Source organism: Tetranychus urticae, chromosome 2 (assembly GCF_039701765.1).
Source record: "Tetranychus urticae isolate SD_2017Ah chromosome 2, NJAU_TeUrti_SD_1.0, whole genome shotgun sequence".
NCBI classification, from domain to species: domain Eukaryota; kingdom Metazoa; phylum Arthropoda; class Arachnida; order Trombidiformes; family Tetranychidae; genus Tetranychus; species Tetranychus urticae.
Genome location: NC_142959.1, coordinates 22,215,096 through 22,232,721, shown reverse-complemented (window position 1 = coordinate 22,232,721; position 17,626 = coordinate 22,215,096). Strand labels below are relative to the sequence as shown.

The 17,626-nt window shown below is 32.5% G+C and overlaps 2 protein-coding genes across 5 annotated transcripts in view; one reads left to right on the top strand and one right to left on the bottom strand.

Moving 5' to 3' along the window:
- Positions 1-12,915, top strand: part of LOC107368964 (prolactin-releasing peptide receptor-like) — a 54,262-nt gene extending 41,347 nt beyond the window's left edge. For 3 of the 4 annotated variants that reach the window (XM_089267675.1, XM_025162235.2, XM_015936864.3), the window contains one exon: positions 10,107-12,915. In XM_089267675.1, the coding sequence (XP_089123801.1) occupies positions 10,824-12,581 (1,758 nt within the window). In that variant the 5' untranslated portion in view covers positions 10,107-10,823 and the 3' untranslated portion in view covers positions 12,582-12,915. Of the gene's footprint in view, positions 1-240; positions 461-10,106 lie in introns of those variants that run through there. The other variant, XM_015936863.3, reaches the window with a different exon arrangement.
- A 23-nt stretch (positions 12,916-12,938) lies between these two features.
- LOC107368965 (uncharacterized) lies at positions 12,939-16,330 on the bottom strand. Its single transcript, XM_015936865.3, has 2 exons — positions 15,515-16,330; positions 12,939-14,451 (listed from the first exon to the last, which is right to left on the bottom strand). The coding sequence occupies exons 1-2, from the start codon at positions 15,905-15,907 to the stop codon at positions 13,279-13,281; spliced, it is 1,566 nt and encodes a 521-aa protein (XP_015792351.2). The 5' UTR covers positions 15,908-16,330; the 3' UTR covers positions 12,939-13,278.
- Between the last annotated feature and the right edge of the window lie 1,296 nt (positions 16,331-17,626).

Here is a 17,626-nt window from a genome sequence, read left to right as displayed (position 1 = left end):
CAGTATCTCATCACCTAACTCAAACGTCTTTTTATTATCCAATCGTATCGCTCTTAGAGTCAAAATAGAGGAAAAAAAGCGAAGAAAAAACACTCAAATTTTAAACTGAAATTTTATTGGAAAAAATATTAAAAATAATATTTAATTGATTTAAAATTGAAATACGCGCTGTCTAATGTGTTCACATAGAAACAATCAAAACTAGAAGCATTTTTTGCACAACTTCCTCTATTGCTGCATTTTTCATGTTTGCCAATCACCTTGCTGTTAATAACGTTTCTTTAATTTAATTTATGTTTCCTCGTTTCAGTCGAAATGGTCAATTTAAAGATTCTTATTTCAGTGATTAACTGTTAGTCTAAACTCGGTGAAATTATGTGCTTCTCATTGATATATGACATTGGTTGACACCGGATAATTGGCTCAACGAGGTTGGGCTAAATTCAAAAGTATATTCCAAGTGAGTAGAATCGGGTTTAAACTAAATAAGAATCGCTAGTTCCATATCATTGTTTATTTGAAATATTCCATCATTTTTTCAGGGATTTTCAAATTGATTTGTATTTTCTCTCCACTTTTCGAAATGAATTTTTCTCATTTTTTTCCTTGAACCTTGATCAGAGCGAAATTGTAAAGCTGCAAATTTGGATTCTAGAAAATTGAAAAACATTGTTGGTTTAGCAGCTCAACATCTGTGTGCCAAGTAATTTACTGGTTTTTCATTAATTTACATGTTGACTATCTTTGTAGCAAGATGAATGATTTGAACATTGAAATTCACTTGAAAATTGAAGTGATTTAAACGTTTTGAAAGAGTTGAAAATTGTTGTTTATCTTGTTTTAGGCGTAAAAACCATCAATATAATTGAGCTGACTCTTTAAATTTGTGTAAAAAAAACGAAGCAAATTAAACAAGCAAGTTGAACCACAAATTCATGTTTACTTTTGATTAAAGTCAAACTCGAAAATTTGTTCATTCATCAAGCTCTTCATTTGCCATCATCACCGTCATTCATCATTCATCATGATGCTCCTCAAGACTTACTTAGTTTACACACTCTTGGATCATCATCTTTAGTCTCATTGGAAAAATGTAAATAAAACATGGAAAGCTAAAGGAAGAACATGAAGAAGAGAAAACGTAAAACACAAAAACATGGTTAACTTCATGTATATTCATTGAATCTTGAATAGTGTTTGCTAATGGATGATGAACCTAATATTCATGAAACACATAAAGTAACATTTTCAATGCCATTTTTTACCTTCTTTTTACCTGATTCTGCTTTTCACTTTCACCTTATTTTGTTCACTATTTTTATTGCATTCATCATTCTAACCATAACCTTAACATTGTTTTCCATTTATCATGTTTTCTTCCCATGTCATTTCTATTCATCATCAACATGGAACTCTTATTCTTCGCCTAATCTGTTTTTTGTCATTCCAATCACCATCATCTCAACTCTCTCTCTCTCTCTTAACAAAGCTCTTTTAAACTCTTTTGACGTAATGATGTTAAGCAAATAAACTTTGAAAAGCATGGTAAAGATGATGACGATTACAAGCAATAGGATGATGAACATGATCAAAATGATCATGATGATGGAGAGAAAAGTTTAAAAAAATGAATCTCGAGTGTTTTAGACATTAAACATTGGCCAAACATTTCAATTCAACTCGTTTCTTGGCCAACCTTGATATTGAAAAACATTCATCAACTAGATTCTGCCGAAGACACCTTGAATCGATGGAAAATTGGAACTTTACTCTTCCCATCAACCTTTCCATCATCCAATTCTTACCTGGATCTAGAAATTTTCCCATTCCAATAACAAAGAACTTTTTTCTTGTTTTACTTTGCATAAAGTGCCTTTTCCATGAACCTTGCAGAGTAAGAGATTGCTGTTGCAGGTTGAACGTTCCCAGGCCATTAATGTATTGATGAAGTCTAATTGAAGCTTGCAAGGGAAAAGGAAAAGATTGAAATGGAAGAAAAAGATTCGTTTGTTGACACTTTTCTCAAAGTATAGACACAAATGGATGAGTTATATTTTTATTACAATTCATTGTTTAATGTCACTTCATTTCATTTGCCGTTTTTCATCAACTTTATTACATTTGGCATTCGAGTGTAATGCCAATGTAATAAAGTTGAGAACTGAAAAAATAGGGTTTAACAATAATCTATAATTCAGTTAATCTCGACTATCTTCAGAATGTTCATTTACTATTTTCATTATATTTCTTTACTGTCATCACAGGTTACAATTTTTCATTCAATTTCACTTTTCCAATAAACGAGTGCATCAGAGTCAAATGTAGTCCTTTACTTGTCACAACCTTTCCCAATAATAACATCAACATTGATAAGTGATGACATTTTTGACAATATGAGAAACATTAGCTTTTTACCGATGCAATTAAGGCAAGAAGAAGACAGAAAATAGAAGAGAAGTAATAATTCTCAACTCATTTGGTATTCAGTTTGAATTAATTTCATTAAAAGCTTCACATGAGTTGAAAACACCTAAAAAAGGCAGAGAAAAATTGAACATTTTTTTCGTCCTTTTCCTACATTTTGACTATTATTTGATATTTGATAACATTTCATTCAGTTCATAACTCATCAATATTATCAAGACTTCCATTTGGTGAGTGTTTAATAATGAAATGTTCAATATCAAAGTTTCAGGGGAAAGAGAAAAGGATTTAAGGGAAAACATGGGACAACCATTTGAACCATTTTCATGGCCACAATGCAGGACAACCTAAATCAGGTTACAAGGATAATTGAATGGTGAAGCATTTTGACAGTCAACCTCTTTAAGGATTGTCACTCTATTTTTCATGGGTTTACTCACCTTTTACTGAGTAGCTTTTGTTGGCTTTGATCGAGTGTTTTAGTGCTTTTCTTTCAAGTAAACTCACCTGAACAAGTGGTTTAAAGTTTTCCCATTTTCCGATTGAAAATCAATGGAAAATCTCGAAATTCAAGATAAAATGATTTTTGATTTTCATTCCAAAGTCGAAATGATTTCAATTTAAAACTAAATTGAAAAGCCATTGAGATTGATTCAGCTTTTGACGCCAAAACGGAAAAGCGAATCTTCAAGATCAAGATTTTCCGATTCCATGTTTTCCAGACTCGAGGAACACAGTACTTCGTCACTTCTCCAAGTCCATTCCGTCCTCGAACTTTCCTTATTTACATTCATTTCCATTTCTATTTAGCTTTTCTTCGAAATGCCTAAAGCAGCAAGTAATTAGCCGTGTTTATTGCTTTATTGTCTTCAACTATTAATTAACTGTTCGAAGATTCATTCTCAATCCATTTGATTATTGTACGAATTTTGTTCAATAAGTAAATGTTCATCATTTAACTGTGAATAATAACATGAGAGATTCATCATTCTGTCTCATTCTAACCTGTTATTCCCAAAAGATATTCACTGAAAACTCGAGTCTGGAATTGCAGATCTTTAATCAATTCTTTACGATGATTAAAGATTTAAATCGTAATTCTTTTTTACAAACAATTTAATAAATAAAAGCAAACTTGATAAATGCTTGCAAAGCCATTCTAATCAATTTCAGTTCATTTTATAAATCAATGGATTCCCTTTGATCCAGATAAGAAGATAAATTTATTAAATTTTCTGGTTTACAAATATTTCGTTGTTTACATCAAATCTTTTTCCTATTGATTTCATCGATTTCTCGTTGTTATTAAACGATAAAAGTAGTTTCAATCATCTATAATCAGTAAAGTGTTGTTGCAATAAACTGAATGTTGTAAAAGCTATAATTGATTATAATTCAATAAAACAACATGAAATTAGAGTGAACCAGAAGTAACATGAATTATTAATATGAAAGTACAATTAATGGTAACAAGAATATTAAACAAAGTGAAGTTATAATGCCATTAGATATCAATTGATGTTTAATCATGAAATTAAGAAAAGTTGAATTTCTCATTGATTTTTATTCCAACAAAATTAACATATAAAATTAGCTTAATTGCTCAGTTAATAACATTAAATGTATCATGAAACTAAGTATAAAGTAATTATAAAGTTTGCTAATTATAGCCTTTTAATGGTTTGCCTGATTGAGTTTGAAATTTTCATTTCACAGTTCAATTGGTTTGTTTTTCTTGAAACATTTTTTTCTCTTCCAGGGAATGGAAAATTCTTGGAATGAATGTTTATCTGGAAGGGCAAAAGTTTCAATCGACATTTGCAATATCAAGTTGTGTGTGGGTTTGTCCATTTGGTAACATTCCATGTTTATGATTATCTGATTAAAATCATGTCTTGAAAAATACCTTGAAATTACCTTATGATGAAAGAATTTTTCTTTTCTTCCAATAATATTATCATGTTAGCATTAACAGTAACTTTTTTCTTTATTGCCTGTTCATCATTAACATTCCAAGTAGAATGAAGTTAATGTGAAGTTGAAAGTAGGAAAAATGCAAATCAGATTGTTGATGAATAAGATGAAAAAAGATGAACAAGTTGGAATACTTGAAGTAAAGAAGGAAGAAAAGATGGAAATTCATGATGAAGATGAAAATGGTGATGAAATTGTCTCAACATCTTTTTTTTCTTCTTTTCTTGTTCTTTGTTTTCTCTGTTGGTCTCATCAACTATCTCAACCTTTCTGTGTAATTACTTGTCATTTACATTTCATTGAATTGCAGGAAAACTCAGTTACACAATGAACCTCAAACAAAAGGACTGAAAAATTGATCTGTGGTGAGGAATGATGAGAAATGGTTAAAAATAATGGAAAATGAAATGAAATCTTTAGTATAATTTAAACAAATGAAACCAAAGATTAAAATGAGTTGAATTAATCCTTTGCTTTCGTCAAATTATTCAAGTAAACTAGAAAATGTGTGAAAATTAAAGTTTAAAAAATGGATTAAGGTTTGAATGAAACAAAGAGATTTTTTTCATAAAAATAACAATCTAATTTTGCAATGAAAGTCTTGAAGAGATTAAAATGATTTGGCTCAAAAATTTTCTAGTTTCAGGTAAAATTTGAATTCTCATGGAATCTCTTCTTGAAAATACTGAATCTCTGAATGTGTTATCTTTTGATTCTGATCGTTTTTTTCCAGAGTTAAGTGAAATTCGAGACCCCAGTGCCGCTTTTGAACGACTTTCATCATATATGAAATTCCTTGAATCTGGTGTGGGAAATTATATAACAATTTGAAGTCCATCTGGATGGCAAAAATTATTTCTGATCAGATCTGATTCGATTAAATTCAAGAGTTCTGTTTACAAAATTTTGATTATTTTGCTTTGAAAAGCTGTTCATCTTGAATGAACTATTAATACTTCATTGTTTATACACAATGTTTGTATAATGAATTTAATATTACATAGTTTCTCGATGGATGATGGACCTTATTATTTTTGCGATCTGTTTAGTTTTTGGATAATCGTGTAAACTAGACTTTTTTGTCCTTTAAGCCTGTTCTAACTCGTGGACAATTGGTGCTACAGAACTTTGAGGAACCTTTCAATGATTTCAATGAAAAACTAAATTGATTGAAAACTATCTAGCAACTGATTCTCTTGGAAAAAAGTTGAATAACATTGAATCGATAAACTACCAAGAATCTGTTTTTTGTATTCCAATTTCATGGTCAATTTTCCATGAAAGATCACATCAAGTGTGAATCTTTAAAACTCGAATTTTTAAAGAAAAATTGATCATCCATGCAATACGATCCATGAATTGAGCAATCGAGTAGTTTTGCTTTTAAATATATTGTCAAGTTTTCTGAGCCAATTTCTGTTCTTCCTGAGTCCAGCTGCTTGCACTGAAATTAGAATTTATTTTAAAATTTGCTCGAAATTCGATATCATTTATGTTTCCATTTAGATATTGAAATTGTTTCAGTAAAGTTCAACAGTTTGAAGTTTAACTGATTCATGGAAGAGATGTGATCAATAACTCATTTCCAACTTGAATTTCAACTCGACACTGAAAAGTTATTGTTGCATCTTTAAAATGTTAAATGTTAATCTATTTTGGGTAAAATTAGATGATCATTAACTTGGAATCTTAAAAGGATTTCATGTTAAGGTAATCATGTAACTCAATTTGAAGCGAATCAAAAATTTTCTGTTGAAATAAACTTGATTTGTTGATTACAGGAAAAGTAGATAACATCTCATTATGGAAACGAGAAAAGACCAGAATTTCTATTTTTACGGTGAAATTGAATCAGACTATTAATTGAGCCGAAAATAATTGAAACTTGAAACAAAAAGATTCAACATGGAAACAATCAACTTGTACAATTTAATAATTCATCGAGTAAACAGAAATCACAAAAATGAAGTTTATATTTGATTAGTTTCATTAAGAGTCGAAAAAAAAGAAATGAAAAAACAGGAAAATTCACACAAAATCTCTTTACTGTTCATTAAAAATGTTGAACCAAATGTTGCATTATCACTGAATCATAATGATGCTAATAATGATAATAACAAGTATAATTTGTACTAATATGTTGCAGAATAATATCATGCTAATGAAGAGAATTGAAAAAGTAAAGAGAAAAAATTTCTTTTTTCTTTCAAATTCTCTTTACCATTTTCGAATGAAATTTTCAGGGAAAAAAAACTTGTTCCAAGTTGTTCAGTTGTAATGAAGGAAAACAAGTTCAGATGACAATGGAAAAAAATATTGACCAGAAAAGTTGCAAGGAAAACAAGATGAAGAATAATCTGTTGCTCGAAAAGAAAATGATAAACATGAAATTCTCATGATTCTCTGCGAATTGATAATGCGATTCTTTATTCCCATTGACAGCAATTGCTTCTGTTATTTTGTTCGAGGTTCAATAAATTTTCTGCAAGATTCCGAGTTCGTTTGCAAGTAAATTTATTATTCAATTGCCAATTCTGATTCTCAATCATTTCGATAATACAATTGTATATGTTGGAAAAAAAGAAGAAGAGCAACAAATCGGAGAAAATTTCTTTTCATCTTTTTCTTTGGTTCACTTTCGCTCTCATCAGTCAACTCTTAATACATTATATTCATACATATTGAAATGAGTTTCACCCAAAAAGTAGAAGAGAGCAAAACTTATTCACACTATTATCATCATTATCTTTCAACTTATTGCAATTCTAATGTTCTCTAAGGTATCTTTCGTTATTACCTTTTCTCTGGCTTCTCCTTCTCTCTTTACCTTTTATGGGTAAAATTGAAGGGGAAAAGGTACACATTTTTCATGGTTAAATGGACCAACCTTGAATGGATCAAGTTGAAAGTAAAGAAATGAAATTGGATCGTCAGGAAATGCAAGAATATATGAGCTGTTTATTCTGCCAGGGAAAAAGTTTATCTCAAGAATAATTCCATCAATAAATTGTAAATATACTTGCAAGCGAAAATTGACAGAGGAAATGCTTTTCTCTTTCGACCGATCGTTTCAATAATAAATACAAATATTATACAATTTCCGTTTTAATCGTTTAATATTTGCAAATGAAACTTGAAAACTTTCGACTGTTTGAACTGTGCATTACCCAAGGAAAACTGTGTGTTTAACCGAAACTTTTTTTTCCAATTTCTCGAGTTTGAAGTTTTCGAGGACATTTGAAATCTCAGATTTTCTGTTGATTCAATGTTACATGTTTTGATTGATTCACTGACGTTTATCAGCATTTTATGAGATGAACTTTGAATTTGAAAAGAATGGGCAAAATGACAAATCATATCCAATTTTATGGGAAATATATTTAAAGAGGATTAAATGTCTATGCAACTTTAATGCTATCAAATTCATATCATTCCTCATGTTGAACAATCTTCGAAATCGTGAGATTCAAGATTTATTTTACCCTTTCTAGTACTTTTGGTGCCAAAGTTGCATAAGCTCGAGTAATGGCGAATCTGAAATGGAATGTTCAGTTTTGCGGAAAAGTTTAATTTCCGTTTTCAGGTTTAAAGGTTGAAGATGAATCAGATCATAAATTTCACCAGAAATGTATTCAGATTAGATGAGCGCATAATTGAACGACTTGAAACTGTCAACGAAAACGCGATAATTCATACTTTTTAACAACTTTGCATTTTAAGAATGATAAAGTAAATAATTCTAAAATGAATTTGCAATCGTAAATCATGATTACATTTTCGTTCGAGAAATTTTTCTAAACTAAAACTGCAAATTATTCCGTTGGTTAAATTGAGTTTTAATTTCATTTAAATTTCAAGCAACTTTCTGCATCACTTGTTGCGACTATTAATTAAACTTTTTCAGTTATCTTTAACTCTTTAATCATCCATCATAGCGCCTCATTTAGCTTAATTTTTCACTTTTAATCTCACTTTAAATAATGAATTGGCTTTACTTGATATTGCAATTGGCTTTTTTGGTCGCAGAGTTGAGCCACTGGACCAGATATTTTAATGTTACATCGCAAGGTTACTTTGCATTATGATTGTAAAATTGATGGCTCAAGCTGTTGCATTGAATTAACTTCGTTTCGTTTAAAACTGTAGTAAAATTTCATCAACAGTTAATCAAGTTTCAACTTTTTCCGCAAAGTTTTCCTTTCTTCTGAAGAGCACTTTCAACCTAGATTGATCTCTTATGCTTTATCCAGTTCAACCGAGCAAATGATTGGCTAAGTTTACTGTACGAGCAACTTGTTGGGCCAATGAATATGACAAAAAGTGTGAAATCTGAGGATATTTTTGTCCAATTGCACTTCAATGAACTAATGGAATTTGAAAGAGAACGAAAAAAAGAGGAAAAATGTTGAAACCAAATGTTGCTAATGATGATCATTTCATTATCTGATGATGTTATCAACTCGTTTCCTTTTCATTCACCAGCTCATTTCGAGTTAAGTTTACTTTGGAGACTTTCAAAAGACTATTCAATTAGCCAGGTGAAATGTTATTCCTGGTTGAGCTCAGGTTTAAAAAGAGCAATAAACGAAATTAAAGTGAAAATTTATTTCAAACTTTACATTCAAATTTAATAATTTAATGTAATATGAATGATGAAGACGATGTGATGGGCAAAGCTTGAAAAGTGAGCAAATTTTGCACAGATGATATTTGATATAACCTAACCAGGAAATAAAAGTCTCTTCATATTCATTTTCATCTCATGAGCCTTTTCATTTTTCATTTGCTCGTCTCATCAAGAGAAATGGAGGAAAAGTTTGACCTTTCAAATGAAACAAACAAACAAGATGAAACCAAGTCTAAAGTTACACCATTAAACAAGGGAATGAATGAAAGTGTATTGAAAAGGACGAAGTAACGTAAAACAAGAAATTTTTTTTCTCTTCACTCGATTCTGAATTCAGGGCAAGAGAAAAGATGTTGCATGGAAAAAAAGGAAAATGAACAGAAAAAAGGTTAAACAAGATTATCTTTCATTTAGTTTCATGTAACAACAAAGCAAATACTTTTAAAGCAAAGCAAAAGTATTTACTCAAAACTGGAAACATTATCATTTGAGGAGCCAAAATTCATGTTCAATATTTAATCCATTGAAAATGTTCGTTGAAAGGAATCATTTGAATCTTAATTTGTTGACATTTACTCGATGAATAAGTAAAGAAATGCAAGAAATGCGATTATGATGAATGGGAATGAAATGAAAAACTAATAACTTTGTAACATTAGAACAATATTTGATGGGAAAACATGATCGTTCAACTTGAACAAGGTTCATGTTGTATACATTTCAGGGTAAAAGCTCAAGTGATAACATAATGAATGCACAGGATTGACCGAAGAAAAAGATGTTAATTTGATTGTTCAATTTGAGAATAAAAGTTGCAGTTAATCAACTTTATCTTGACAATTGATCGTCAAAAGACAAAAGTTTTTTTTTCTGAGCTTTTTTTTCGTTTTCCTGACTCATGGAAAGACTGAGGTGGAATTGATGAATAAAACTGAAGAAAAGGTCTTGTAAACAAATCGGAAGTTAGATATGTTTAGAAGAAGAAAATGTTTTTTCTTTCTCTGTTTTCTGAATTTCCTTTTCATCTTAACTGTTGTTTGGTTGCTTACAATTTCTCACTTTCGTCTTCTTCTTTACACAGATTATCACTTGGATCCATCTGAATAGGAAATGGGTGAACTTGGAGGAGGAAAAGTTGGAGAAACAAAAAGATTCTAATGATGACGATTATCATTTTATCGGCAACAATAGAAGCAGCAATAAACTAATTTGTGTTTCCACAAAAAATCAACAAGGAAATGAGCACTTGAAATGTGTTTTGTGTGTTCAGAGTTTCCAAAGAATTGGGGAAAAAGTTCAATTATCTGCTAATAATACTAATGCTTGAAGAGAGAGTAAAGGCCAAAATTAGGAAAAGAAAAGTTGAAACGTTGAACGTTTTTACTCATATTCAGGTGGAACCATTTACTCTCTGAATCTTGTTGTCTTCCCATTAAATGATTACAACAGGTTGAAACAACTCTACTTATCAATTATCGATACAATATTTACATGCAACACTTTTCCCTGACATTGTTTTCCATTCACTTTTACCACTCAAAATCCAAAGGCTGGGAGTGAAAATGTTATCTTGAAACACAGCAAGATTGTGATAAGTGTTCAAATGGTGAATCATGAACCATCCATGGAATGAAAAAGATTTTCGTGTTTCTGTGAACAATTGGATTAAAAATTTCTACTCTTGTGCCATCATTGTGAACAGTCGAAAGTGAATTTTAAAAGTTAAGTTCTCATCGTTTGCCATTGTTGGTCCAAAGCTCAACCTATTTTTTGCCCTTCTTTTCGCTTCTCTTTCATCATGAGTTCGACTTCAAGTCAACCTTCAAGTACACCTTTGCCCGTCACGGTGTCGACCTTTTCATCAAATGGCGACACTGAAATGGAAACTTTGCTAGGGTTGATTAAAAATCTTTCCCTGCTCGACTTTTCGATGGTCAATTTGTCCAATAGTGGGCTGATTAGTTTAAAAAATTATACTCTTTTCAACAACATAACTCTTTCATTGGACATTGAAAAGCCGTTTGCAAGGCGAACCGAACTGGACGATGATTACCTTGAACATCGCCCGGCACTCCAAGTATTCTTTTATTGCCTCTATGCGCTAATATTTCTCGTCGGAATTTGTGGCAACACACTTGTTTGTTATGTAGTCTTTCGTAACAAGCAAATGCACACCGTGACAAACCTTTTCATCACCAACCTGGCTTTATCGGACATCTTGTTGTGCATCTTTTCCGTGCCCATAACGCCCTTGTATCTCATTTTTTACAAGGAATGGGTCTTCGGTAGGATATTGTGTCACCTTGTTCCCTATGCTCAAGGAGTTTCCGTGTACATTTCAGCATTCACCTTAATGTCCATAGCAATTGATCGATTTTTTGTCATCATTTATCCCTTTAAACCGCGAATGCGAATCAACGTTTGCCTAACCATAATCACCTTTGTCTGGATCTCGGCCGCTCTCTTGACCCTTCCATACGGACTTTTTGTTAAAATGGCTTCTGATCAAGATGAACGCTGGTTGTGCGACGAGTTTTGGCCCGTTGAAGAGTCACGTAAAGCTTTTGGCTTTTCAACAAGCGTGTTACAGTTTGTTATACCTTTTACCATAATAACCTTTTGTTATATTCGAGTTTGCGGTAAACTTCGAGATCGAGCTCGATCCAAGCCGGGAGAAAAGTCGGTTAAAAAGGATGAAATTGAAAGGGAACGAACCAAGCGAACTAATCGCATGTTGATAGCCATGGTGGCCATATTTGGAATCTCGTGGTTACCCTTGAATATACACAATTTGGTCACTGATTTTTATATTCCAGCCTCAGAGTGGCGATACTTTAAGCCTTTCTTTTTCCTTGTCCATGCCGTGGCCATGTCGTCCACCTGTTACAATCCCTTTTTATATGCGTGGTTGAATGAAAATTTTAGAAAAGAGTTTAAACAAGTTCTTCCCTGTTATACCAATTCAGGGCCACCCTTTTCCTATCGTCGAGGTACTTCGGTTGCCGGTGCCGGCCTTTTACCAGCCAATGGGCAAGAAGGTGAAGGTGCCTGTAAAACGAATGAAACCATGTTAATCGGTAATAATCGAGATTCAGCCAAATCAGACAAAACTTGTAACGGCCATGAGCTTATCCATCGTACCTGTGATTCACAAAAATCCTGCCTCACCGCTGGTCAAGATGAGAATGAGCAAGACAATGATGATGATGAAAAGCGACCAATAACAACAGCAACCATGGAAACTAAACTGGGTAAAGAGATAGTTTCAATGCCAACCTCGTTACCGTTGAGTCCAACAAATACAATGTCTAGTTTAACGACAACGCCAACCACCAAAACTGTGGAAGGTTCACTTTTCTCGGACCAGCTCAATACCAAGGAAGAGTTTAATCGCGAGTCAATCGAGTTGACTGAGCAACAACAGTGTTCAAACAAAAAAGTAAACCCAAGCTGTTCACTGTTGGGCACACGAGCGGTAACCTCATTGACTTACAATTCAGACTCTGATACCGTTCGATCAGCTCTCGGTGATTCAGTTGCTTCTCAAGTTGTGTAGCTGTGTGAACCAAGTGTCGACTCAATCTCAAGCTATCGTCAAGTGATACTCGGCCAACGAGGTGAAAAGTGAAACGCGGCTAGCGTCAATGATAGTATTTTACGCCAACTAACGTTATATTTACTCGCAACTCGAGTTTATTTGTTTTTGTTTTCGCTTCTCGTTCTCGAATCTGTTGATAATCGCAGATATTCACAAATGTTCAACATTTATTTCCATTTTGTGACAAGAATAAAAATTGTTCATCTGTTGTACAGTTATTGATACATAAACGCAATTAATATTATTGTTAATACCGACAAAACCAATAAATGTCTATAGCTTATTATTGAAACATTTTTGAAACACTTTGTAAACTCGATTAATCAAATCATTTTTTATTTCATCTTTCATTGTAACACATTTTGTGGATCCCATTGAAAGGTTCAATTTGTGCAGGTTTGAGTTTTGCTAAGCAAAAGGACAACATGGTCGTTGAGGGTGAAATGATTGATTGAATAAATGAATAAAGTTAGGCTTTTTGGGAACCCTTTTAGAATGCTATGTTTTTAGAAGACGAGAAAATGGATTTTTACCTTTTTCTAGTCAAATTTTTACACTTGAATATCTTTTTGCAAATCTTTTTTTTGCATAAAATGCATCTTACATAATCATACAGCAAATTGAACTTTATCATACAATTGAACTTTGTTCCTTTTCAGGAATCATTTTTCCAAATGGACTTCATTTGGTACATGCTTAATGAACTTATTGTACAATCGGTACATTCAATTGAGATAAGATCATAGGGTTGGGTTGGAAAGACAAGGTAAGTAAAGGAAGAGAGACCTTTGTCGTAAAAGAGTTCGACGGCTGACGAATCGAAAAACAGGTCAACAGAGAGTTGAGGACTGGGTAAGATACGGGAACCTCGAATTAATTTGGTAAAGTCGGAAGAAAAGTTTGTCAGCCCGGATTGACTTCGATCTACTTCGATTCGAAGATTGTCCAAATTCATAGTAACCTGTTCGCCGCTTGCTTGGTTCATCAGTTTTATTTTGACGGCACCGAAACTTGTACGGTTAGACTTGAAGCTGCACTCTAAATGGTATCGATCTGAGTTGTGCTGGATGGCCAATGATTCAGTTACTGGTTCACCTTTGAATTCGTATAAAAGGGATTCTCGCAAGTTTTTAACGTCTTCGATTGGAAAGGTTTGCACATGGTAATCATTATCACTCGTCTTTACCAATTCCATGGATCGAGGTAGAGTCATCTGTCCTCTCCATGGTGTGGTTGGTTCATTTGCAGCATAGTTCCAGTTGTTCATCCATGCAACCATGGTAGGTTTGGGTGAAGGAATGTTGGTGTACATAGCAGCAGCATAATTGTCTGGACCCCAGTCTAACCAGAGAACTCGTTCGGCCGGATTTTCGTTTATGAATCGTGTTCCATCAAACGTTCCAACAAAGTATTGGGTTGCTGAACCAACAGTTGGACCTCCTGGATTTATGCTTATTAACAGTACCCAGAGCTCACGACCATCGACCTCAAATCGTATCAAAGCAGGACATTCCCAGACACCTCCATGTGAACCTTGACTTGGCTTCTCTCCGAAACTACTCAAATAGGTCCAATCAATTAGGTTGGTTGACTTGTAAAACATGGCTGCATCACCAGCGGCAAGTGACATGATGTAACCATCGCCGTATTTAAGGAGAGCAGGATCACGGAAATCGCGTTTTGATGGGTCAACCAGGATTGGGTTATTTTCATAATTGTTGAATGTTATACCATCGTAGCTGTAAGCCAAGTGCTGGGTCTGTGGAGTTGGTGATGAGTCGTTGCTTCGAGTAAATATTGCAACCAAAACATTTGAATTTGCCGTTTTCTGGAAAAGTATTTGGAAAATAAATGATTAATAAATTGTTTGGATAAACGAACAAATTAACTGCAATTCTCTCAATTTTTAGACTGTCTTTTCATTGACAAAGCTTTTTGTAAAAAAACATTGAACTTTGGTTTTCAGTTCGCCCATCAAACTCAGATGATCAAAAGACCAGAAAAATAAATGCTTTATCTTTACTTTAGGTAATTTTATCAACTAACAAATTGTAAGTGACCATCAATGAGTGAATGAAAAGACATAAAGATTCTGTAGTCATGGCTTGGATACAAATGTGAACTTTTCATTTGTTCAATTATTATCATAATTAGGAAATGAACAAAAAAAGCAAGTAAACTGATTGGCGAACAAAGTTCATTGATAACAATTCTCAGTTGGACTTTTTCAGTTTGGATGATAAAAAGTGGTGAATCTTGAGCAGCCTCTGATTGTGAAAGCGAAAGAGGAAACAATAAAGGTTAACTTTATCAATTGATATTGGTTGAACCGTTATGGCTAGAGGAAGATGAATTGGTTTGGACAAATGGTGAGAAATGAAAGAGAAGTAAAATGATCTGAAAATGGGAAGAAAAACAAAGAATAATTTAGTTATCGAGAAATTATTCTGAGGACATTTATTGTATTGACCTTGAACTGGTAAGACAGTAAAGTGAGTGAGATTAGATAATATTATTAGATGGGAGATGAAGGAAAATGATGATGATGAGCAAAAAGAATGGAACAGATTATTGATTATCTTCACTCAATTGATCAATGGAAACAATTTACTATTTTCAATTGAATTGGGTTCCAGCACATTGATTACAATGTTATTGGGTTGTCTATTTTGCTTCTGGTAAACAGTTGAAGCTTTCATCAAATGAAATAAACATAACAATAATAATGGCAGCAATAACCGAAAGCGATATAAACAAATACAATTGAAATAACACCCAAGTAAAGACAAAAACTTTTAAACTGAAAAGTGAAAAGTTGAAAGTCAATTCAAGTGAAAAGACAGTCAAGAGTCAATCGGTGTAAAAGGAGAGATGAGAGTTGACAGTCTTACCTGAAGACCAGTTATGTTGGTTGAGTCAATGACAGCCGAGCCTGAAAAGGCTGCTCCACCCTGGTCAGGATACAAGGCAATGGGCTCATTTTCCCACCGTAAAAGGTCACTCGATGTAGCATGGCCCCAGTGCATAGGACCCCATACCAGTGAGTCTGGATGATATTGATAAAACAAATGGTATTTACCATTGGAATAAGTCAATCCATTTGGATCGTTGATCCATGATGTTGGAGGTGAAAAGTGATACTGAGGCCTCCACTTTTCCCCATAAACTTTACTCTCGGTGTTCCCTTGCATCGGCATTCCTTGGCTCAACTGAATTGTATCAAGTGAAACATCACTTAGCAGGATAATCAATGTTATCCAAGAATAAACCAATTTGTTTACCATATTGTCCTTGTGTGTTCCAGTTTATTGCTTAGATAATCACAATTTACACTTGATTATGAATCAAATATTTGATAGCAAACTAGTGTTTACAAAACGTATTTTCTGTCTGTGTGTGTGTAAGGTTGAATAAAGTTTCTTTTGAAAGTCATAAAACAAGATTAATTAGAGGCGACTTTTTATGCTGTAAATAACGAAGTCAACTTTTACAACTTTTTACATTTAATGTTATTGTTGAACAAGAGTAACAAAAGTTGACGTAAAAATATTCAACTTGTTAATGGTTAATTATGGTTTATAATGGATGTAATGAGATGAGCATAATAATGTTAATGTTAATGATGATCAACTGAAACTGAATGTAAATGGTAAATTGAAAGAAACTGTAAAGGTAAATTCAACTGTCATCTGAATCAATATGAACGGGTTAACAGATGAAACGAAATTTAATGATCAACATTTTTATATCAAGCAAACTTTTCATTATGCAATTGATTGCAAATAACAAAATAGTTAATTATTAGAGAGGAGGAGTTGATAGACATTGATAACATTAAATGTATTATTATTTTTTCAAATTTCAGATAATTTCATCTTCTGTCTAGTTTTCAGTCAAATTGGTAAACTTTTTTTTTCGTTGCTCAAAAAAGGGTTATTGTTCCATGAAAAGTGAATACGGAAGGAAAAAAGAAATGAATTTATTTGAAAATCTCGTAAAATTTAGATAACTTTTGGCACCAATGTTGTTTCTCCATGAATTTTCCATTCTTTTATTATCTTCTCACCATTGTTCTGTATCAGTAATCAGAGTTTTGGTTCTGTTCATCTGATGATACACTTTCTGTGATAACTTTTATTTCCAACGTAATTATCGATTTCCATGTAAAGCTGAACAATCATTTGCTTTGCAATTTTAAACTTTATTTGTTTAGTTTTTCTTGCAAACCATTTAAAATTGCAATTTCAACCTGAATTACATGATATTTTTTTTCTGACTAAACATTTGATTTCTCTTTTTTTCTCCATTCTAATGGAATGAAAATTAGATGAAATGTTATCCAAAAAAGCAATTTAAATCAAACAGTTGATCAATTAAGTGACTTGAACCACCTTGCTAATGATTACAGGGTAAAGGATGAAGCAATGAGTGGGTGATGATTATGGAGTTAATAGGGAAAACAGGGTTTTTAATGTCAATTGGATCAACATAAAGTTAACCATGAAATGAAATTAATTTGATTTTTTGTTTCTCTAGTCTTTTATGCTCATCCAATTTCATCTTTTATTCAATTTTTATTTACTTTCAGTTTGTTTCCAAATGAACTTTTACATTGCTAATTTCAACCGAAAATTAATATTGTATCTGATGAGCAACAATTGAATTTATCTCGAGTTTTCATGAGAATTGAAAAACTTTTGTCCATCACATTGGGTGAAAATATGTCATTTAATATTGAGTTTGCCTTATTGATCTTGCGAGCTTATATAAACTTGAAATGTCAATTTATTGAAATGCATGACTGTTGCAAGTCTAATGTCATGATAAGCCAATGAACATTTTTTTCATTTTTATTTCTTGAATTCATTTTTTTCCATTAAGATACAATTCATACACAAGTGAACATTTCAATTGGAATTGATTTTTCTTACTTCATTGTCCAGTTTCGTAAGTCCAGTAAGTGAAAACAATTTTGTTTGGTTATTGAAATCAGAAAAACAAAA